At 46.6% G+C, this 22,360-nt stretch overlaps 2 protein-coding genes and 3 long non-coding RNA genes across 6 annotated transcripts in view; 2 read left to right on the forward strand and 3 right to left on the reverse strand.

Moving 5' to 3' along the window:
- The window catches only part of LOC115386816 (uncharacterized), a 24,496-nt gene extending 3,312 nt beyond the window's left edge, over positions 1 to 21,184 (reverse strand). The window contains exons 1-3 of the long non-coding RNA XR_003931325.1: positions 21,173 to 21,184; positions 20,851 to 20,856; positions 17,655 to 17,662 (exon numbers count right to left, since the gene is read on the reverse strand). This is a non-coding gene — a long non-coding RNA (uncharacterized LOC115386816). The remainder of the gene's footprint in view (positions 1 to 17,654; positions 17,663 to 20,850; positions 20,857 to 21,172) is intronic.
- rcn3 (reticulocalbin 3, EF-hand calcium binding domain) lies at positions 19 to 3,144 on the forward strand. The gene is made up of 8 exons (XM_030089290.1): positions 19 to 161; positions 883 to 1,130; positions 1,257 to 1,450; positions 1,675 to 1,847; positions 1,949 to 2,009; positions 2,100 to 2,191; positions 2,271 to 2,378; positions 2,653 to 3,144. The coding sequence occupies exons 2-8, from the start codon at positions 913 to 915 to the stop codon at positions 2,758 to 2,760; spliced, it is 954 nt and encodes a 317-aa protein (XP_029945150.1). The 5' UTR covers positions 19 to 161; positions 883 to 912; the 3' UTR covers positions 2,761 to 3,144.
- On the reverse strand, positions 4,244 to 7,839 carry nosip (nitric oxide synthase interacting protein). The gene is made up of 10 exons (XM_030089287.1): positions 7,694 to 7,839; positions 7,464 to 7,549; positions 6,939 to 7,044; positions 6,778 to 6,859; positions 6,553 to 6,688; positions 6,249 to 6,439; positions 5,295 to 5,411; positions 5,103 to 5,173; positions 4,913 to 5,021; positions 4,244 to 4,827 (listed from the first exon to the last, which is right to left on the reverse strand). Exons 2-10 carry the CDS (start codon positions 7,531 to 7,533, stop codon positions 4,756 to 4,758), a joined length of 954 nt encoding a protein of 317 aa, XP_029945147.1. The 5' UTR covers positions 7,534 to 7,549; positions 7,694 to 7,839; the 3' UTR covers positions 4,244 to 4,755.
- Positions 11,848 to 13,699, forward strand: LOC115386815 (uncharacterized). Of its 2 annotated transcripts, none has more exons than XR_003931323.1 (2): positions 11,848 to 12,161; positions 13,247 to 13,699. It is a non-coding gene; the product is annotated as an uncharacterized LOC115386815 (long non-coding RNA). The 2 variants fall into 2 exon arrangements; XR_003931324.1 differs by having other exon boundaries at positions 13,329 to 13,699.
- On the reverse strand, positions 18,754 to 20,624 carry LOC115386817 (uncharacterized). The gene is made up of 3 exons (XR_003931326.1): positions 20,485 to 20,624; positions 20,368 to 20,412; positions 18,754 to 19,051 (listed from the first exon to the last, which is right to left on the reverse strand). It is a non-coding gene; the product is annotated as an uncharacterized LOC115386817 (long non-coding RNA).
- Positions 21,185 to 22,360: the final 1,176 nt, after the last annotated feature.

Raw genomic sequence — 22,360 nt, forward strand, 5'->3', positions numbered from 1 at the left:
CAGCCACACTGTGCTGCGATTGGTCGGCTTGTGGGAGGAGTTCCGCCCTTCTGTCATCGTTATTTAAAGCTGTGAAGTGCCAACGCGGACGCAGCGAGCAGCGGATCTCACGCACGTAGCGGAATCACGCACGGAGGATCAACCCAAGTCACGCACAAGTTGTAAGTATAATTTAATTAGTATTTTTCTTATATTATTTTGACTAAAGTGAGCAAGTGAGTGCAGAGTGCAGCAGTTTCCTTCCTGGCCTGCAATCAGAGCCTCAGTGAGGATGGAGATCAAATCAATCACAGCTTTTCACTCACAAACACCTAAACTTTACTTTTAACCAGCTTCCTCTCTGAGTTTGTGCTTGCAACATTGTTCAGGTTCCAGTTTTTATTCATTGAACATTTGATTTTCTTTTCTTCTGTTATTTTTGATGGAAACATCCAAAGTTCTACTGTATTAATTTAACAATAAAAGAAAGTCCTATCATTCACATTTGTGATTAGAGTCATTATTGTGAGGAGTATTCATTCATTCATTCTAACCATTTGCTTGTCTCTAACCCTTCATATGACCTTCTTTATGCGCTTTTTTTTTGGTCACAAAACTTTTGCAATCTTGAAAGAGCAGGAAATAATTTGAAATCATACTTTGGCTCTTCATCCTGACTTCTGTGACTTTTTTTGGGGGAAAAAAAGCCAAATTTAAAAGCTTTAATGAAGTTAGCAGTATAAATATAAATATAAATATAATATGTGTTATAAAATAAAGGATAGCCTTTGTTGAGAACGTCCTGACTCATTACACCTCCTAGTGGCAGAGAGTTTTATTACAGGCCATCCAAGCCTTCAGCTTTAACAGGATTGTAACCTTTAGTAAAATGTCGTTGTGTAGAGTCTCAGGACATCAGAGTCTCCCGTCACGATGCGGCTGCACTCGCTAGCATCCGTCTGCGTCCTCCTGGCCGCCGCCGCCTTCGCCGTCCCTCCTCAGGAGAAGCGCGTCCATCACGCCGCTGACCTGAGCGACCACGCCCACGACGACGCCCACGGCTTCCAGTACGACCACGAGGCCTTCCTGGGCAAAGAGGAGGCCAAGACCTTCGACCAGCTGACCCCCGAGGAGAGCAAGGCCAGATTAGCGTAGGTTTTTTTTCTTCTCTTTTTCACGATGTCAGGCTGTACGACATGTAGTCATGCATGCAGAGGGACGCCTGATTCTAATAAGAGGACATGTGGCGGTGAACCTGAGCCCTTCTCGCCCTGCAGGAAGATCGTGGACCTCATCGACACCAACAAGGACGGCTTCATCACCCACGAGGAGCTGCTCTACTGGATCAAACACCGGCAGAGGAGGTACATCGAGGAGAACGTCAACAAGCACTGGAAGGACTACGACAAGAACGGAGACAACAAGATCGCCTGGGAGGAGTACAAGAACACCACCTACGGATACTACCTGGGTAAGCCTCAGAGCTCTGATGACTTGTTACTGTCAAGAACAGTCGAGCAGGTTCATCTGGTAACTGTTTAAACCAACTGGAGATTCATTAAAGACCTGAAAGTGAGGAGTTTTTGCTAAAACCGATGAAACCCATTTAATTGTATATGATGTGAGTAATATGAGTCCATCTGCTGGATTGTTGGCACCGTGGAGATGTTCGAAGAGACTTTCTGTTTTTTCCAGGCGAGGAGTTTGAGGACGTGGACGAGAAGGCCACGTACAAGACCATGCTCGCCCGCGACCAGCGGCGCTTCAAGTCGGCCGACCGGGATGGAGATGGGATCGCCACGCACGAGGAGTTCAAGGCCTTCCTCCACCCGGAGGAGTTCGACTACATGAGAGACGTGGTCATCCAGGTACTCGCCGTCTCAGGGGAGACATGTTCTGCATTTTCCTTTGAGTTTTGAAAGAAAAATTCTGATAAAAAGGAAATAACTGACCCACGTCGTCTGTCTAGGAAACGATGGAGGACATCGATAAGGACGGAGACGGGAAGGTCAACCTGGTGGAGTACATCGGTAACACCCCCAGCTCTCCTCTCCCTGTCGTTTCCACTCAGCCGGAGTGATTGTGAACCTCCTGAATGTGTTGGCGTCGCTGCTCCCCAGGTGACATGTACTCTCCGGAGCCCGAGGAGGACGAGCCCGAGTGGGTCCAGACCGAGAGGAAGCATTTCTCCGAAGTCAGGGACACCAACAAGGTACGGCGTGACTCCAGAACCGCGGCCTGGAGGGAACCGGACTCTGCGCTGACCGTGCTGCCTGGCTGTTCTCCCGCAGGACGGATACCTGGATGCAAGTGAGGTGGCTGACTGGGTTCTCCCGGGAGAGGTCGACCACGCCGACAACGAAGCCAAACACCTGATTCACGAAACAGACACGAACAAGGTAGAGCTGGAGCCGACGCCACAAAACCACACACTCTTTAAATACCTGTCAGTACCGGCGCATCCAGGCCTCAGGTCTGAACTGGAACATTTAGTCCGTCACACGCCTCTACGCTGACGACACTATTCTGTACAGTCATGAGTAACGGTGTTACCATGGAAACGGTTGGGTTAATTGTGGGTTAATCAGCTTCTCTCTGTCCCCTCCTCCCTCCTCCCTCCTCCCTCCTCCCTCTCTTCTCCTGTCAATCAAAACTCTGCCGATCAAACCTCAGGACGGGAAAATCACCAAGAAGGAGATTCTGGGCAACTGGAACATGTTTGTGGGCAGTCAGGCCACCAATTACGGCGAAGACTTAACGAGGAGACACGACGAGCTCTGACGAGCCCTGGGTTCCGTTTCGCTCCGTGGAGGATCTGGTTACAGTGGGGGGAGGGGTTACAGGAAGGGTTTGGTTTTGGGGGTTTAGTTGGGATCACATGCACATGCACACAGCTACACACACCTCACAATGCAGCCACATACCGTGTATGTGCGTCCATGTGACAGCGGTGAGCGTTCACGTCCTCTCCAGTCTGAAGAGCCTGAAGCGATCATGTCCAACATGCACTGACACCCAGTTGGAACATTGATGTTTTCTGACACACACTCATCCTCATGTAATGAAACCTTGTCTGCTTGTCTGAAGGTGTTTGAAATGAACAAGAGGAGTTTTGTTACTGACTTTTTGGGATTTCACAATAAAAGAAAAAAATCTTTTTTTCTACCGATGTAGTTCTTATTTGAGTCCTGCAGCAGTGGAACAGATTTGTTGAGGACGATTCGATCATTCAAGGTGTGAGACGGTGATACATCCTGGACAATCGGCACGAAGGACAACACTCGACAAGCGATTCAGAGTCACTGCATGTCTTAAAACGCTGAGACGCCTCCAAACCAACACACACAGTACAGGCTTCACAGAGCGGGACCCCAAGTCAGGACTCAAACCTGGGCTTTCAGTCTACGCCCGCTTCACCTGAGCAGGGTTCGCATGGGTTTCAGTCTCCCAGCGGTCACAGGAGTTCACACAGATCCAGCTAACTCCTGTCAAATTAAGTTTCCGGTCAGATCGGACATGATGGAGGCATAAGAAGCTTCTCTTCAGGTCCCGAGATCCTCTGTACAGCAGGTCAATAGGTCACATATAGAGCACAGTGGCTCCTCCACGCTGGAACTTCATACAGAAACGATGAACTGTCTCAGTAAAGACATAATCTGGGGATCAATCAGGGTTTGTTCACTTCAGCAGACGATCTTCATCACTACAGCTCACTGGTGAGTCAAGGATTCCTCTCAAGTTTAATCATTAAGTGAAGCAACACTTTGAAACAAATCAGTGAATTTAGTCGTTTGGTCTTTGAAACAATCAGACGGGACGCCTGTTCTCAGGATCTACGTTCAGTTGTGAATCACTGTGACCTCTGTGACCTCTGATGAACCGTCTGACGGCGCTCCTCTCCGACCCTCAGGATGGACGCCTCACGCTCTCCGAGGTCCTGGACCAGGCGGAGCAGTTCAAAGTCAGCACCATCACCGACTACGGAGGCATGAGGGCGGACGAGCACGACGAGCTGTGACGCCCGTGTCTCGTCTTTATTCTCATTCTGACGGCGTGAACGGTGGAATGCTCACCTCACTGCGAGGGCTGGAGGTTCACCAGGAAGGAAGTGGAGGGTTGTTCCAGGAAGAACATTTTTTTTTATTGATTACCAGATGAGTTAACCGAGTTACTGAGACTTTAGAGAGTAAAACTCATTTTATGTTCTAGTTTTTTCCTGCAGGAACTCAGCTGGATTAAACATCCCAGACGAAACGATTCTCTGTTCCCGGTTAAAATTCTTTTATTCAGCATGAATGGACTAGATGGTTCAAATTCAACATCTCAACAATGAAATCTGACAAAATACATTTTATAACTGAATAGAAGAGCTTTGAATAATACCACAGGTAGTACAGAAATACATGAAAATGAGGAGAGAGGGATGCTGTGGATCAGTGGACTGTCCTGCAGGACCATTGGGAAACTGGATCGTTCCCAAACTTCACCACTTGATTGGGTCAAAAGTGATGAAAACTCTTTTCTCTGGACAGTTTGAATCTTTGATGGATGTTTTCCAAAACTGAAAATAAAATTACTTTTTACCAGAAAATGATTAGGAGTTTTTGTACATCTCAGTCTTGAGCATTTTTTTTTAAATTTGCACCTCAGACCAGCTAAAAATCAGTAAGAAAGTTATTTGAAAAACTTTATTTGAATGATTTAGACTCAACAAAGCAGAGAAAGCAGAGATGTGGAGGTGGTGGTGGTTTGGGAGAGTCGGGGCGTCTTCGGTCTTCAGGCCTGCATCACTGGACGAGCTTCCTTCGCTCGGAGGTCGACTCCGGAGCCGGAGAAGCCGGTTCCACCCTGCGGACACACAGCACGGCTTCTAAACACTCCAATATTCTCTCCACACACACTCCTGACAACGCGGCCCGTCCTCCACCCCTACCCTCTGCAGCGGGACGATGTCTCTGTCGGACAGCTTGTCTCCGCTCACCGGGTCCACCATGTCCTTCCTGATCAGCTTCTCAACACACTCCTGGGTCACCACGGACCCCCTGAGGACGGGACGGGACGGGATGGGGGGTCAGGCTCCCTCCGAGCCACAGAACACACATGTGAATGGAGTGAAAACTTACGAGGGCCGCAGGACGGCGCAGGGGACGCTGTTCCCCAGAGCGTCTCTGGTGACTGCACACACATACCTGTCCTGAGGACAGGAGACACACCAGTTCACACCCCAACACACCCTCCACCGGCAGCAGGCACGGCGGCGGCATCATCATGCGAGCCCGGCTGCGTCTGGGCTCGGGCGCTCCGGGCGAACTGACCTGGCGGTTCAGCAGCGCCACTCGGTCCAGGCTGGGGTCCAGCGGCGTGAAGCGCACCGTGATCAGCTCGTTCATCTTGATGGGCCGGCCGGACATGGGACACAACACCGTCTTACTCTGACAGGGGGACAGCGTCACGTTAGCATCACGGCCAGCAGCTGGAACAGCCGCAGGTTAGCAACGGAGTCAACATGAGGACCAAACACTGAGCAAACAGTCAGAGTGACATGGCATCAAACACCACTGCTACAAGGTCACACACACACACACACACACACACACACACACACACACACACACACACAAACACACACTTTGATCAAAGGTAAAATTCAACCTCTCAGTAAATATTCCAGTATTTCCACATTTAAAATCACCTTGAACAATAAAGCCCAGACATTTATCAAACCACATCACAGAGCCTAAATATCCAAGAAATGGAGCCTCATTATTTCTTTGTTCAGGTTAAAACGGACAAATGAACTTTCAAATGTTTGTTTTTAACATGGATCCTCTGACTGCACATTTAGGGCAAACAAACAAAAAAGGACTTATCTCGAAAATGTTGTAATTATTCAGCTTTAAAGAGTTAAATTGATTCATTTTTTAAAACTAAAAGCCCAAATCTTTCATTTCTCTAAATTTTGCAGCTTTTTATGGAGACAAAACTCAGCGGGGACGCTTGACGCTGTTAGAAACACTGTTAAAATTATCTTACAGAATATAAGTCACTTTTATTTACAGTTGTTTCTCTGGTCACATGAAGATACACCAACACATACAGAACAGACCATGTTGACCACTAGGTGTCTCTGCAGGACAATAGAAGACAATAGAAGTTTGTATAACTGATTTTTGATGGTACATGTTTCCATCCATTCATTCTTTTTTCCTGGTGTTTGTTATAAAGGTAAATAACTTTAATCTCTTCTCCAAACGTGAGGGGACACTCACTGGCTTCTTGAGCAGGGTGGGCTTGGCTTCGGGTGTGAGAGAGGGGATCCAGAAGCTGGGGAGGCTCTGTGAGGAGGAGGGGGCGGAGGAAGAGGAGGAGGAGGAGGAGGAGGAGGCGGTGGAGGATGAAGAGGCGGAGGCTGAGGACTCTCCGGAGGAGCTGCTGCTGCTGCTTGCATCTTTACCCTGACCTGAGAGAGAGAGAGAGAGAGAGAGAGGGAGAGAGGGAGAGAGAGAGTGAGTGAGTGAGTGGAGAGCTGAAGGGTGAGCAGACATGTACTGTGGCTCGGACTCACACACCGACCTGACGTGAAGGGGTTGATGGGTTTGGACACAATGCTGTTCTCGCGGCTCTTGAAGCGCTCCACCTTCTCCCTCTCCTCAGACTTGGACTCCAGCTGACTGGAGCTCTTCTGCGCCTGCTTCTGCTTCTCATACGCCTGCCGGGTTCCAAACGCATCGTCACAGGCGGACAGAGGACAAAAAGCTGCAACAGAATATAAGAAACCTGCAAACGTTTCAGCCTCACTTTCATCTTTCTGGCGATCTCCGTCTTCTGGTGAAGAATGTATTCCAGAATGGCTTGTTTCTCATACAGGAATCCATCTGGACTGAGAACACAGATGCAGCTTGAGAAGATCTGTGTGTGTGTGTGTGTGTGTGTGTGTGTGTGTGTGTGTGTTGTCGTACGTCACCACAGGGTCCTTGCAGGGCTGCAGAGACAGGCAGCAGCAGTCGAAGTCTTTGATGGCGTCTTTTCCCAGCCGGATGCTCTGAGTGCCATAACCAGAGGCCGCTGAGGGGGCAAATCCACAGCAGACGGGGGCAATTAATCCATACAACCCTCCCAAAGCAGGGAAATTATATCCCTACAACCTTAACCATAGACGACCAAACTCCAAAAACCCTTTTTCTCTTGAAACTGAGCTGTGATGCACCAGCTGATAAACCTACAGCTCTGCTATGTGTCGCCACAAACATCTGATCCAGAAGAGGAGAATGAAATAATGACTATTAGCGCATTGTTACTACAGCAGGATATTGAATGTTTCTGAAAGTTTAATTTAATCGACGACATTTCTACAGCTTTCCACAGCAGAAATCCTGTCTGTATGACATACATTAAAGATAACTGATGCTCCCACTTGTGCAAACCCTAACCATTATTGTGTTCTCAGTGAACTCCAGTTCAGTTCCTGGATCATCTAGTCCCACCTGTGTCCTTCTTCTTCTCGTGGTAGGTGTAAACGGCCCCGGCCGTGCAGTTCTTCCCGTGGCGAGTCATTAGAGCTTCTGTTGTTCTGAGAGTTCGAAGAGAAACAAAGAGAAGAGGAGAAAAAAGTGTGATTGTTGTTGTTGTGAGAGCTAGCATCAGGGGGCTAACGCTACATGCTAACAGCTAACCAGCAGACGCACGCAGAGCGGAGAGGTAAAAACACACCGACCTTCTGTAGCGGATCGGGTCACCTCAGAAACCGAAGTAAAAGCTGTCAAGTTTGCGATCCAAACACACAGTGGACGAAAACTAGAACTTTAATTTGAGAGTCTTCCTCGAATTCTTCTTCGTGTCCTTTTGCTGCTGCTGCTTCTTCTTCTCTTCTTCATATGAATGACAGCCGTGAGCCGTTTCCGGCTGAACTCTGCCGCCATCTGGCGGCGCAACGGGAGAACTGCCAAACATGACTATCAGTCCAGTTTTGATTTATAGTGCAACACTAAATTATATTTGCGTAATTTTGAAAAGTAGTGCATATATTACTTACTTTTTATTCTTTATTTTTTTCGTTTATGCATTTATTGGTTCGTTTATTTCTTAATTCATTTATAACGTGCTGTGAATATTTTTTGGATACCTTTGTAGCCTTCATTCTTTTTCGAAAATGTTTTGATCTATAACTTTGAACAAACTGAAATAGATCTAATAGCAAATGTATTTTTAATTCAATAAATCCTTTACTTTACACTTTGTGCGTCTTTAAAAATGTAGTTCCTTGTCAAATCTCAGAATTCTTCATGTTGTATCTTGGGCTGTCACACAGAAACCATTCATTTGCTGTTTAATTACTTTCACTGTTGGTGGAAAAATTGTGTGCAGCTTCTTTGAATCACAGCACACAGACTGTTTATCTTTTAAATTAAATTCATTCTGGGTTTTCACTGTAACAAAGAAAAAAATGGAGTGGTTTTATAATTACTTTTAAGATCGAATAAAGCACTCAAAGATGTCCATGTGTGAAGTTTTCTGCACACTGGACAAGAAGCTGATGGAGTGAACGTGATTTAACTGAGAACAACAGGAACCAGAAGTGAGAAAACCAACAGTAACGTTAGCAAGGCCTTATATGTCTTGTTTATTTCTTGCGTCTCAGCGGCTGTGTTTCCTGCCTCGCTCACTGTGGATTTCCTGTGAAGAGATTCCTGCACCCAGAGCAGAATAAGCAGCGGCGAACAGATGAAGCTGACAATGAACCAATAAATCACAATAAATGGTTCTTTTCTCTATAAAACTGGGAGAAACTAAACTGGGAGAACTGTTGCTCTGACAGTGGCCTGAAAGTCTGGTAATAATTCAAAAAAATCTGTAAATCCTGTCAGGAGTAAATGTGTATAATCGACAAAATAAACAGGAATTAACATAATATGGATAGTTCAGGTCACCAATGCTGATGAGAATCGCAGGACGTCCACGGCAACATGCGGTTCAGAGAGGGACACGCGGTGGAGCTGAAGCCCAAACTGAGCATCAGGATCAGGACCGAAGGAGAATTCAGACGTTTAAAGCAGAGAAGACCATTTTCAGACTAAACCGTCTGAGGAGCTGCAGAGAATCACCAAAGAATCGTCAAAGAATCGTCAAAGAATCACCGCTTAGAGCTGCAAGTCGTCTGAACACACGACAGGGTCAAGGTCCAAGCTGATCCAGACCACATCAAGTGTTCCTGCTGGACACCGAGGCTCCACCTCACACAGGACCGCCAGGAGGTCTGAGGAGTCTGAACCAGAACCAGAGGAGCTCTGAGGAGTCTGAACCAGAACCAGAGGAGGTCTGAGGAGTCTGAACCAGAACCAGAGGAGGTCTGAGGAGTCTGAACCAGAACCAGAGGAGGTCTGAGGGGTCTGAACCAGAACCAGAGGAGGTCTGAGGAGTCTGAACCAGAACCAGAGGAGGTCTGAGGGGTCTGAACCAGAACCAGAGGAGGTCTGAGGAGTCTGAACCAGAACCAGAGGAGGTCTGAGGGGTCTGAACCAGAACCAGAGGAGGTCTGAGGAGTCTGAACCAGAACCAGGAGTCAAACACTGAACATCATCCTTCAGTTTTCTGTTCTGACCGTCTCTGTCCAGCCATCTGTTGGTGCAGTTTAATTAAAAATGTGACTTTTCTCCATGTCGTCACCTCCCATAAGGTAATTATTGTCTTTCATATGTTTCACGAATCCTTTCAGATTCAGTGTCCACCTTCATCTGTCTATCACAGTCAGCTATCAAAGAAATGATTCCATGGAGTAAATACTGGGACTTCTACGAACTCGACTTCCTCAATGAACAAACAAAAATTAAACCTGATAAGCCCAATCAGACAACAGTCCCATCAACCCCCCCGGGTTTTTACCGGCAAGTCCACATCAGACCATATAAGGCCAGGAAAAGCCGGAGCGGGGAGTTAATGATGTGGTGAGAGAGGCGCAAAGGATGCTGGAGAAGATAATAGCCGGGCCCGAGCCTCATTCATAAACAACTATCCCCCAAAGACCCTCCGCCCAGCAGTTATCCAGACCACTTCTCTTTATCTGCAGCCTTTGAACGCGGTTCTCTATCTTCCCATCAGCCCCGGCCCTCCACCCACCCCACCACCTCGCCGCTCTCTGTGGGTCTGACAGGAGGCCGGACCGAACCGTCCACCTGGACCCGGCACGGAGCGTCTCCCCAGACATCAGACTCCATCAGGCCTTTCAGCAGGAGCAGCCAGCAAAACCATGAAAACAGCAGAGAGGTTCAGAAGGTGGAGGAGGATCCAAACCCCGAGACGCACTGAGACAGTCCTCCACGGGATCAACGCAGCGAAAAGGAAGAACGTGGCCAAAGAATCCCACAACTCAGTTTAAGTCAAAAACTCAAAAAGTTCCTGTTTCTGTGGTAAATGCAGTAAATAATTAGAGTTCCAACGTTCTGTAGCGATCTGTACTGCTTCACTAACAGCTTTTAAAGACAAAGGGAAACATAAGTACAGTTTTTTGTTTTTTACATGCATTTGGAAGAACAATGACAGCACAGAATCGCAAAAGGAATTTTAACAGTTCATGGTTACACATTACTGTTGCATCGGATTGCCTTAAAATATGAACGTTTTCCTCTTTAAATGTTAAATGAAAATCCTCAAGATTTAAAAAGTGTCTCCTCGACTCCTTTTATCGCTTTTGCAGCCTCCGCAGAAGGAGCAATTCGTTTGTCCCTTCAGATGCATCCCAGTCAGCACGGCGGTGGCAGCATCACACACCTGCTGCACGGCGGTGGCAGCATCACACGCCTGCTGCACGGCGGTGGCAGCATCACACACCTGCTGCACGGCGGTGGCAGCATCACACACCTGCTGCACGGCGGTGGCAGCATCACGCGCCAGCTGCACGGCGGTGGCAGCATCACGCGCCTGCTGCACGGCGGTGGCAGCATCACGCGCCAGCTGCACGGCGGTGGCAGCATGACACGCCTGCTGCACGGCGGTGGCAGCATCACGCGCCTGCTGCACGGCGGTGGCAGCATCACGCGCCTGCTGCACGGCGGTGGCAGCATCACACGCCAGCTGCACGGCGGTGGCAGCATCACGCGCCAGCTGCACGGCGGTGGCAGCATCACGCGCCTGCTGCACGGCGGTGGCAGCATCACGCGCCAGCTGCACGGCGGTGGCAGCATCACGCGCCTGCTGCACGGCGGTGGCAGCATCACACGCCAGCTGCACGGCGGTGGCAGCATCACACGCCAGCTGCACGGCGGTGGCAGCATGACACGCCAGCTGCACGGCGGTGGCAGCATCACACGCTCAGGGGAGTCTGTGTGAGGAACCTGGAGAAAACCCACAGGGACAACATGCAAACTCCACACGATCAGCTGAAAAGGGCTGACCTGAAAAGGTTGAATTTCCTGATAAAAACTAATTTTCTTTAAAACGGCCCCTAGGATCAGCATTCAGTGAAATGCTGGTGTTTCTGTGAAAGCCTTCAGAGCCCAGAGCGCTCTGTGAGGCTTCGTGGCGGCTCTGGTGGGTGAAGAGTGGAGCTCCTGACGGTTCGTGAAGCTGTGATTCCTGCAGAGTGAAGCCTCGGTTCTGACCTCTCCCTGACCCGAGGGCCTGGACCTGGAGCCATCAGGCGTTGGCATCTGTTTATCTGTGCTTGGAGCTACCCCCCCCCCCCCCCCCCCCCCCCCCCCCCCCGCCCTGTGCTTGCGGTCTCGGGGTGTTTGTTGTTAGTTTCCTGTCACAGAGGAAGTGCCTCACCCAGCCTCCCCGGCTCCCCATTGGCCGCCGGGCCGGGCTGCACGGGCCGGCGGGAGGCGGGGAGGGTAGATAGATAGAGGGGGCCGGGTGGGAGTCGGGGTCGGGAGTCGGGGCAAGGCGGCGGGACGGGGAGGAAACGCCGTGCGCCGCTCTGAGGACCTCCAGGAAGCCTGCGGCGGCGGTCTGGGACCGGGCTCCGTCCGCCTCGGTCTGGTCACTCCCAATCCTTGTACCAGTGTCTTGAAAGCGCCGGCGCTGGACAGGTTTGGGGGGGGCTTCGCCGAGGACCCGGCTCCGGAGACTTCCTGCTCAATCTGCAGCTGTGGCTCTCCAACTCTCAACTCTTCACACCTGAGGAAACCTCCAACCCTCCAACCCTCCGAACCTCCAACCCTCCGAACCTCCAACCCTCCCAGCTGAACGTAAGACGCCGAGGCCTCGGACTTATTGCTATCAAAATTAATCTCATATTGAAATGTTCTCATTCTGTGATTTTTACCATTTTTTATCATTCTATGTATTTTAAAACAGATTTTATCAAAATAAAATATATTTTTGAGCTGCTTCACGCACCACTAGGGGGAGCTGGTGTTCTCCACTGTAATTTGGCACAATTCAGCTTGTTTCTTCACTGAAACCCAAACCTGCACTGGTCTCAACAGAGTTTCTGTACTTTACAGCCTAAAGAGAAAAAATCTACAGACATCCTGGTTAAAATTTATTTTTCCCTTCTTGAATTTCAGTGCGAAGAACAGCACTGAGGGGGAAATCTTTTCCATCCTCGAATTTCACTTCTGTGAAGGAATCCTGATTAAAAATTAATAATTGAAGGATAAAAGTACACTGTAAACTCGAACAGCCCATTTCAGAAAAGAAAGAAGTTCGTGTTGAAATATAATTGTGTTTGAGAACTCAACTGAACTGAGTACATTTAAAATCTTTTAAGTTTCATTCGCTCATTTACTTTAACTTGACTCTCCTCTGGAGTTACAATACAAATTAAAAACATGATTTTATTTTTAATTAAATTTAAATGAAACATTACTAAAACATTTATTAGTTCTTAAAGATCTTGAAAATTCCAAAATTGAAACAAACATTTTTTTTACTGAAGACTGAATAATAAAAACTCAAATTAAATCATATAGACACAATACTTTAAAATGTTTGCTAAAGAATAAAAATAATGTTTTTTACTTCTATTTATCTCAACAGCAGTGGTGTGAAACATAGGATCCGTGGGCCAAAACTGCCCTGTAAGAGGCTGCAATCTGGCCCAGCAAACCACCAAGAAAATAGTTAAAAATTCAAAGAAAACACGGACTTTTTAACCATTTCAGCTCTGAGTGCTGCGCTGGGATACCGGTGCCACCATGACGGCTGCTCCTGCTGTCAGGAGGAGTCTGGAAGAACATGCAGCGTTCACTGCAGTTTGCACCAGACGGGTTGATTAAAGCTGGATTTATGTTGAGATCAGGTTCACCTCAAACTTCAGTTTTTACTCCAGCAGGAGCAGATTTCCCTCAAAGCTCTTCAAAACCCAGAGTGGAACATGATGCCAGCGTTTTTCTGCTTCTTCTGGTCACCAGGCGTCCTCTGGAAGGGCCCGGGACTCGTGTTGACAACCACAGATGCCCCGATGCCTCTTTCCCAGAGGGACAATTATAAGGACGAGTCCTTAGCTTTAGCTGCTTGCCAATACAGAGTGCCAGTATTTATTAAACGGTGTGTTGATGTGTGTTTGTCTCCAGACCTCTGCAGAACATGTGAATGAAGTGACTCCAATGTAGAAGATGTTTTGCTACCTTTAATCTACTGAGATGTCTCTTTTCTTTCACTCTGATTTATTCTAATTTCTCTGTAAATTGCACTTTTTGTAAAAACAAAACTTCATGATGGTTGAAAAAAACATATGTTGCTCATTGTGTTTTTCTACCTATTAAAACATTGAAGTCTCCAACTGTTTTCCTGAATTTCATCTTCACTCTCAGACTTCCACAGTATTCGAATGGACGAGAATCAAGGTTGGAAATCATTAGTCGGGTACCGCCAGTCGTCAACTTTAAAACTTAAACTTAAAACGTTTTCCATGCAGCAAAAGCATGTTTACCTGCTTCATATGGAAACTAGAAGAGTGGAAATATCTTCCAAACCACCAGCAGCTCTCCAAAGCCTTCACTGTGTGTGTGTGTGTGTGTGTGTGTGTGTGTGTGTGTGTGTGTGTGTGTGTGTGTGTGTGTGTGTGTGTGTGTGTGTGTGTGTGTGTCCCACATAAGACTGTCATTGGTCCCACAGCGCCCCCCCTGTGAACTGTGTAACCCGGTACTGCAGGTTGGGGGCGTGGCTTCGACGCACTAACTGAATATGCAAATGAGCTCTCCGTTCACCGTGACTGAAGGGGCGGAGCGACATGTAATCACGTGATCAGTGGCTTCACAGACTGACAGAGGAAGGACAGTGGGTAAACAACAACAACAACAACAACAACAACAAAAACCAACTAAACAAATAAGAGGAGGAGAAGTGAAGCAGAGCAGAGTCAGTGTCAGAAACTCTGCTGTGGGGTTTAATGTAAGGTTTGATGACAAATATCCCCAGGGCCAAATATATTAGCAATAAGATAGTGCGTGTTATATCAATTAAGGACTTTTTCCTGGAAGATATTTGTTTTATGTGGTTAACTACTAAACAGTTTTCTTAAACACTAATAGTTGGTTGTGGACTTGATGTGGGTCCACTCTGCAGCTCCCAAACACCGGCCTGTGTCTGGCTCAGTCACGAGAAAAAAGTGTTTCCATTACACTTTGGTGATATACTTCTTTATGGACACACCTGAAAAACCACCTCATGAGAATATAAAAACTTTTTTGCAATATTTGAGTTTTTTTTTTTTTTTTTTTTTTTTTGAGAAATGTAGTTGTTTCCATTACCAGCTTCTTATTGTGATATTTAGGTTTTGTGCAATTCGAGGGTTAATGGAAGCAGGCCCCGCTGGAAACACCACTCAGTGATCAGCTTTGGGACTTTTTACCTTTATTTAGCTGAAATTTAAAGTAGCCATCTGGGAATGTGCTCAAGTTAAAGTGAAAAAGTAGTTTATGAAGATGAAAATGTACTTTGAGTAAAAGCTGCAGCTTGATGGAGGCCACTCCTCCTGGTGTGAAGAAGCATCAAGACTCATCAGGAGGAAGAATCATTTATACCTAAAAGACCAAATAAACAGTTTTTCCATCCTCTATACCTTCATTCTGTTCAGTCCTACCGCACAATGTTGTGTTCAAGAGGAAGAAGCATTTGTACCTCAGACAGTAAATAAAGTTTAAAACATATCTGACTGTGCCCCATCCCCCCCATCAGCTGAATGGCTCCACCTGCAGGCCGCAGGAAGTGTTGCTGCTTTACCTGCACTTCAACAAGGGATGTTCTTCTGATGGGCTGACTGAACATGTTACATGTGTAAAAAACAAACAAACAAATAAACAAAAGGCTAGATTTGTAAAGATATGACCAAAACACTTTTTTTTTAATTCTAGGTTTTATTTAAGACAAACTGATTCATTCCATCGTTGTGCAGATGACACATCTCGTTCCACTGATACTGATCTCAGAATGTTTCTACTTCCAATTTACAGGTTTTGCATGTTTTTAATGAAACTTTACTCATTTTAATTTAATCTAGTTGATATTCTTTGTGTATCTTTCTAATTGTTTGTTGTAATTTATCAGTAAATTTCACATCACCGTACATCTCAATATCCCAAAATGATTTTAAATCATCCAAAACTGAAGGAGCGATCCACATTTGAAGGAGTAAAGATGTTAATTCAGTGTTTCACTCTTCATTCTCATGCTGAAGTCGATCTGTGGATGAAGATAAAATGACTGGATGATGTTTCTGTAACTGGGTTCAGTCTCTGAATCTGAATCTCACTGAACCTCTAATATCATTTAATCTAAATTCATTGTGTGTCGTTTCCACTCACCTCCTAGAAACGAGAGGTGGCAAAACCTTGTTGTCTGCAAAAGAAAAGCCAGACGTTCGTTTCATAACAGGTGATATTCTGTCTTTGGCTGAATGAAGAGGAAAACATGTAGGACTCTGGCAGAAATGTTTAAAGGACTCAGACCACTGCGTTACTTCTGTGGGACCTTGTGGTGCAGTGGCAGCTCGTCTGACTCCGGATCAGAAGGCTGTGTGTTCCAGTCAAACATTTGCTGCCCTTCATCACACTGATGACTGAACTCAGAGCTGCTGGGTTTGGGGTTCATGGAGTTCAGTGATGGGGGAGCTGGAGACACACAGCTTGTAGAGACGTGGATTTGACTTGATCCTGGTGTTCTGGAGCTTCCAGACTTTGACGGTCGTCTATCTCTGATCTTGATCCAAGGTGGCGGCACTATGGCCGCTGACGTTTAACATTACATTTAAGGAAGACTGCCAGTCGGAAATGGTCTCCGGGGAAGTCAGCCGGTCGGAAATGGCTGTCCTCCTCTCCAGGTGGTTGTCTCCACATGGTTCTCTCTACGGTTCCATCAAAGCAGGAACTACAGACCCAAGAAAGCAACCTTAACTTCCTCATCACTCTCAACCCGCTCTCCGCTGAGCAGGGTGCCACATTCACCGAGTCTGCTCCAACTGAGACGTGTGTGTGCATTTTAACCTTTAACCTTAAATCATATTTCATAATGTCTGTCACTGTTAAATACGCTGTGAATCAGAAGCTAACTCCTGCCTCATCTTTGACTCAATAGCTTCACATCTGTTTGTGGCAGATATGATTATAAGTCAGTGTGTATGTGCAGTAATGTGAGATGTGAGGTGTGGAATAAAACACATGAAGATAATCCCAACACAGTTTACCCAGCATGTTGAGCACACTGGCTGAAATACTTGAAAGTAAAATCGTTGCTGTCGATCAGAGCTGAGCACGCTTTCCTGAGCTCAGAGTCATTAAACATCTGTGTCTTTACATGTTCTTGATCCGTCCAGAAACTCACCTGCAGTCATGTCTGGAGAAACTCTTTGTTCCGTCTTCTGTTCGTAAGTTTCCCTGTGGTTAGCAGCAGCTAGCAGCTAACAGGCTAACCTGCCACAGCACGCCGTCAGTCAGGAATTAAACCAGCACAGGTCAAAAAGCCACGTTTAGCAAACTGGAACTCCAATGTGTCTCTTTCTATTTTAACGCTGACAAAAAGTGAAGAAATGTTTGAAAGAGAAATTCACACGTCCATTCTGGAGGACTGGCATCCCGGATTTTTACTTCCTTGCAACCATGATGGAGGGTCAAATACAGCACGGACGCCATTTACTTACCTCCTTTGTATTTCTGCAGCGTAAACTTGCCCAAATACTGTCGTACCGTCAGTTGCACCAGAGTGGAAAGAGGAGTGAGCTCCGGTTTCACCTGAGACTCAGCGAAGCAACTGAGCAGAAAGCTGGAGAAGTGGCTCCAGGCCACTGGACGGTTCTGCTCAGGCTCCACTAAACTATGGCGGCCTTCATCGTAAACATTGTTTTTTGATTGAAGACCGAAATCCTACCTCACAAAACACGTTAAATATGAAGAAAACATTCAAACTGGAACTAAATATTGGAATTCAAGATGATGAATGGGAAGAAATATGTGTAAACATCCACAAAGCCGCAGCCACATCTCTTATTGTCTGTGACTGTCCAGTAATTCAAGTGTCCAGTAGAAATGGAGAATATTGTGAAATGGGCTGATATAAAAGAGAGGAACATCTTTTCAAATAACTGAAATGTCTGTATTTCTGTTTAGTTAACATTTTGAGTTTTGTAAACAGCATCAAAGAGTCCAGCAAAAGTCAAGACACCTTCATTGAAAAGTGAAACACATCCTTCACAGCCAGTGGGGTCAATCTGAGGTTCATTATTTTCTTCATGGAAACTGAACCTGAAACTCTGAAGACCTGCTCCCCCACTGATTCAAGCTTTTTCCTCTTCAACACGTCTCTCCTTCAGAGGAGACTCAACACCAGCAAAGACCAGCTGATGCTCTGAACACTGGTGCATCATGGTAGATGATTCAGCAGCTGCATGAAGGTCCAGAGGAACTGAGCCCCAAGATAGAATAGAATAGAATAGAACAAAATGGCCTTAAATTTTCCTTGCACAGGGGGGTACAATGAAAGTTTCGTAGGTGCTCGTGTAAAGCTACAATACACCTCAGTAAAAAGGTCAGAGACAACACAAGAGACAAAACAGAACGAGCGCAAGGCGTTTAGTGGGTAACATGCAATGCAAAAGTCATATATAATTTACACTGCAGATACATGAGAATAATAATGCATGAATAATACAAACAAAACAGTTTAAATATTCAGTGTCAATTTGAGCACTCAGCTGGTGATTCCTGAAGCCACAGGCTGGGGTGATGATGGGAGACTGTACATGAGGGAGTGTCTGTCTGTGTATCCATAAGTGTTTGCAGTGTGTATTGTACAGGGGAAGAGGCTGTTTGTCAGTCTGCTTGTGTGTGACTTTATTGACCTGTAGCGTCTCCCAGAGGGCAGAAGGTCAAACAGATGAACCCAGGATGGAAGAGACGGAGGCCGGAGCCTCCTGGAGTCCAGTTTCATCTGCTGCTGCGTCCTCCTTCATCGAGGAGAACGAATCGACTTCAGTGTTCAGGTCTGACTTCTTCTTGCATCTTTGACGTACCACAGCAACAACAGCAACAACAGCAGCAAAAACAACAGCAGCTGCAATTAGACCATAATGTCTATTCTTTCCGTCCTGCTTGTCTCCGTCCTGCTTGTCTCTGTCCTGCTTGTCTCTGTCCTGCTTGGCTCCGTCCTCTCCAGGTCCTCGGGTGTGTCCTGCCAACAGAAAGAGTGTGAGGTAGACTGTGATGAAGAGCTGCTGTCTCAGACCTTCTGCTCTCTACAAACTCTCACCAACAACATGATCTAAGAAACCAGCAGCTGCTCCACCGCAACGACTCACCTGGAGGAACCACAGACAGAGAGACGGAGCTGGAGGTCTTTATCTTGGTAGCGTTGTCTTTTATGTCAACCTGAATGACGTCACACGTGTACGTCCCACTGTCACTGAGGGCCACGTTCTTCATGGTTATATTGAAGTTTCCATCCTTCATGTGTTCATCCTGCAGAGCCACTCTGTCACCTGAGTTCTTGTGGCCGTCCGTGAATGAAAATATTGTGACTGCAGAACCGGGTCGGTCGAATTTGCTCCAAATCACTGCTTCGAGTTCCCCTTTGTTCAGGTCAACTTCACATGGGAGAATGGCGAGGTCTCCTTCAGCAGCTGTGACGTTTGACTGGACTGAAGCTGGAAAAAAACAGGAAGCAACATTTTAGCGTTAGCTTCTCATATCACATGTGATCTTTTAACTTACACTTATGGTTATAATGAGGCAAAATGAAAAGTTGAAAAGTTTGATGGAAATCAATACTTTTTGAAACCAGTGTGTTTCATGGACACTATACCATTTCTGTCAGGTTTGTTCCTCCTAACAAGAATCTCAAAGTCTGGACTTTTAGCAGAAAAAGCTCGGTGTCGAGTGTTTGTGTGTTGAGCTGAACGGGGCTGAGAAGAAACACAGAACGGGGGAGCTGAGCTCAACACGGAGCTGCCCCACAGCTGGAGAGGCTTTTTTCAGCCGGTGATCAACATCTCTCCACTCAGTCAGCATATAACAAACACGATGGGTCTTCTTCTATGTCGTCGCGAGCAAATTATTCCTTACTTTTTACCTTTTTTTCTTTTTGATACGGTAAAACTACAAATAAAGCTTTGCAGAGTAACAGTGTGTTTACAGCTGCACTTGTCAAACTGGGTTGACTTTACCCCCAGTAGTTAGTGAGCCAGGGCTTGGGGGTCCGTACGAACACATACCTGCCTCTCAGATATGGACAAGAAGCCTTTAAAGGCCTGGTGTACTGCTCACAGCTCCAGCACACAAATGTGATCTTCAGAACTGCCCTGTGCCATCAGACGGCACCTCATCCCGAGAGACTGGCATCCATGGTGACCGTCTCTTGGCGGTCCAGGGCCACACCCAATAGGATGCCCTCCACAGAAGTTCTGTCCTTCCACGAGAGAGGGCCAGGAGGTGCTGCTGTGGCATCCGAGCTTCTGGGGACGGTGCTACTTGGCATCCCAGCAGAATCCATTCCACCACCTCCTTCAGGAGAGCAATAACGGCAGGCCCAGGGACGTCAGTCTCTCCCCCTCCAGCCCCCAGGGGCCCCAGAGGGGCGCTGACAGGACCCACAGCTCAGGGCAGCTCCCTCTTCCTCCTGCCATCTCGCTAGAGACGCCACGCCTGTAGCTTTTATCTATTTTAACCCTTTTAGATACTTGCCTGGAAAAACAAAATCTAGATTTAAAAATATTATTTCAAGATGTCTCATCAAGTAAAATGTACTTGCTGCATGGACAGAATAGTTCACTTATTTTAAGTACTCTTCCTCAGAACTTTAGTGTTTATATGTTGTATTTGGACTAGCCTTTTTGCAGTGCTGTCTGCCTGTGGTTGAACTGGCAGCAGACTGAGGACAGACTGGACAAAACTGGACTCTGAACCTCAAACCAGCACAGAAACATCCAGGATGTTATGATGGAGGCGCGAGGCGTTCACTGACCTTGTGGAGATGGTAGAGTGGTAGAGATGAGTGTGACGGTCAGACCTGCAGAGAGAGGAGTTAGTTTGAGTCTCTCTGGTCGAGGCGAAGGAAGAACCTGCAGAAAACAGTTCTTACAGAGCAGCTGCTGCACACGTCTTCCCTCCATCACCGAGTCAGCCCGGGAGCTCCTGCTGCGCCTCCACCTCTCTGGATGTCAGAGATCCTTCTTCTGGTCTTTCTGGAGGATCTGGAGGAGAATCAGCTGCTTCTCTCTGGTTAGGTTTGGCGGAAGTGTGCTGGAGGCTTTGGTATCTGTGTGTTTTTTGTTTCACTACTGAGATGTGTGAAACCACACACACACACACCTACCTTATTCAACAAAAAAAAAAAAAAAAACAGCTTAGCAGGTGTAAGAAGGGCACACACACAATTAAGGTTCCTGATTAACACCTTTATTTTAATAATAGTTTACTTGATTGATTGATTGATTTTTCTATGAACATATTTCTGCTCTGCAGTGAAGCACTGTGAATTGTTGCTGAGTAAATGAAAAACTTTTATGAGGCAAAACTTCAGAAATGCTTTGAAACATCTGAACGGAGGCAGAAACAGGAATAGGTGGACTCAGAACACCTGACAGAAGGAAACCATACAAGAGCTGTCTTCATTATCGAGCAGAGGACAGTGGCAGTGGACAGTGGTGGAGTTCGCTGTAGGTAAGAGATGGCGGAGGCTGTGTTGGAGAATATATAGGTAGGACTCATGGAGGCTGGAGTTAGAATCTAACTCAAAGACGAGACAGGACCACAGTCGGACTGAATACGGGGTGGAAACGTGGAACTACAAACAGATTACTGAGACAACTGGCACGAAGAGCACAGGTGAACAGAAACCCAGTCTCTACCGCCATCTCCTGGTCAAGACAATCACACAGTCGTCACGAGGAGGGGAATCCAGCAGCCTGAGGAACTGTTTACACCATGCTCCAATTGAAAATACAGTTCATGCATTTTTGTTTCATTTAAATTTAAACCCATTTTACACCAGATGAATCATGTCTGAATTGCCACTCCATCGCATCACGCAGCAGTAGCTGCAAGGAAGAGCGCCCATTGTTATCAACAGCTGTATTTCCACCAGATGCAGTTAACTTGTGTCTGCCAACACACAGACTACAGTCTAAAGTCTTTACTTCTTCTGAATTTAACAGTGATGCAGACTCAGGTCACAGCTAAACCATTCATTAATTCATGCACCAAAACCACAGAGAGCAGTGGCATCCTGAAGCCTATTTCAGGGGGCTGAAGCCCCCCTAAAACATTCCTTAATAATTTGGTGATATTTTTGCAATTTTCTACATAAAGCAGTTGGAATTTTATTTTTAATGAATAATCATGTAACTGTTCATTATTTCTTTAATTATGATCAATAATGTGTCAGCTTCCCCTCACTTCATAGACTCGCATAGTCAGCCACAGAGGGCACTTCAACAGCCAGCAGAACCTTTGAAGAACACAGAGCCCAGGATGAGGGCAGGATGAGGACGCAAATAGCGTCTACACTGCCAGAAATCTCACAGAAGAAGTAGAAGAACAGGATGAGGAGGAGAACGAGGATGGATCAGGCCCCAACCTCCGCTCATAAATCATGAAGATAATGCGGAAGTGCAAAAAAGCTGTAATTCCAGAGAAATTCCAGCAGGGGGCGATGATGCTGGTTTCAAAAAGAGCCCCGGTCTCATCGGAACCCATTCAAAAATGCCGATTTTCAGAGTGCAAATAAACGTATAAAGCGCCCGGTTTCAGAACATGTTTTGGTCTCTATCACTAGTTTCTATAACCTGCTGCTTCACCAGACTCTGAGTTTCACATAAATCATCTGTTGATTTTATATTACAAGTTAAAGTTTTGCATAAATCGCCCTATCACAGCGCCTCCTCTGTCCCCGTGATGCCGTCACGTGACGGACTGGACCAATCACATTTACATCCGGTTTCAAATATTCAATGTGG

The sequence above is a fragment of the Salarias fasciatus genome, chromosome 4 (genome assembly GCF_902148845.1).
Source record: "Salarias fasciatus chromosome 4, fSalaFa1.1, whole genome shotgun sequence".
Taxonomy (NCBI): Eukaryota; Metazoa; Chordata; class Actinopteri; order Blenniiformes; family Blenniidae; genus Salarias; species Salarias fasciatus.

Coding starts and splice junctions, on each gene's coding strand:
- rcn3 (XM_030089290.1), top strand. CDS start 913: ATGCGGCTGCACTCGCTAGCATCCGTCTGCGTCCTCCTGGCCGCCGCC. Junction 2,010..2,099: donor CAACCTGGTGGAGTACATCG/GTAACACCCCCA, acceptor GCTGCTCCCCAG/GTGACATGTACTCTCCGGAG. Junction 2,192..2,270: donor AAGTCAGGGACACCAACAAG/GTACGGCGTGAC, acceptor GTTCTCCCGCAG/GACGGATACCTGGATGCAAG.
- nosip (XM_030089287.1), bottom strand. CDS start 7,533: ATGACTCGCCACGGGAAGAACTGCACGGCCGGGGCCGTTTACACCTAC. Junction 6,860..6,938: donor TGCAAGGACCCTGTGGTGAC/GTACGACAACAC, acceptor CTGTGTTCTCAG/TCCAGATGGATTCCTGTATG. Junction 5,022..5,102: donor TGCGCCGTCCTGCGGCCCTC/GTAAGTTTTCAC, acceptor TCCCGTCCTCAG/GGGGTCCGTGGTGACCCAGG.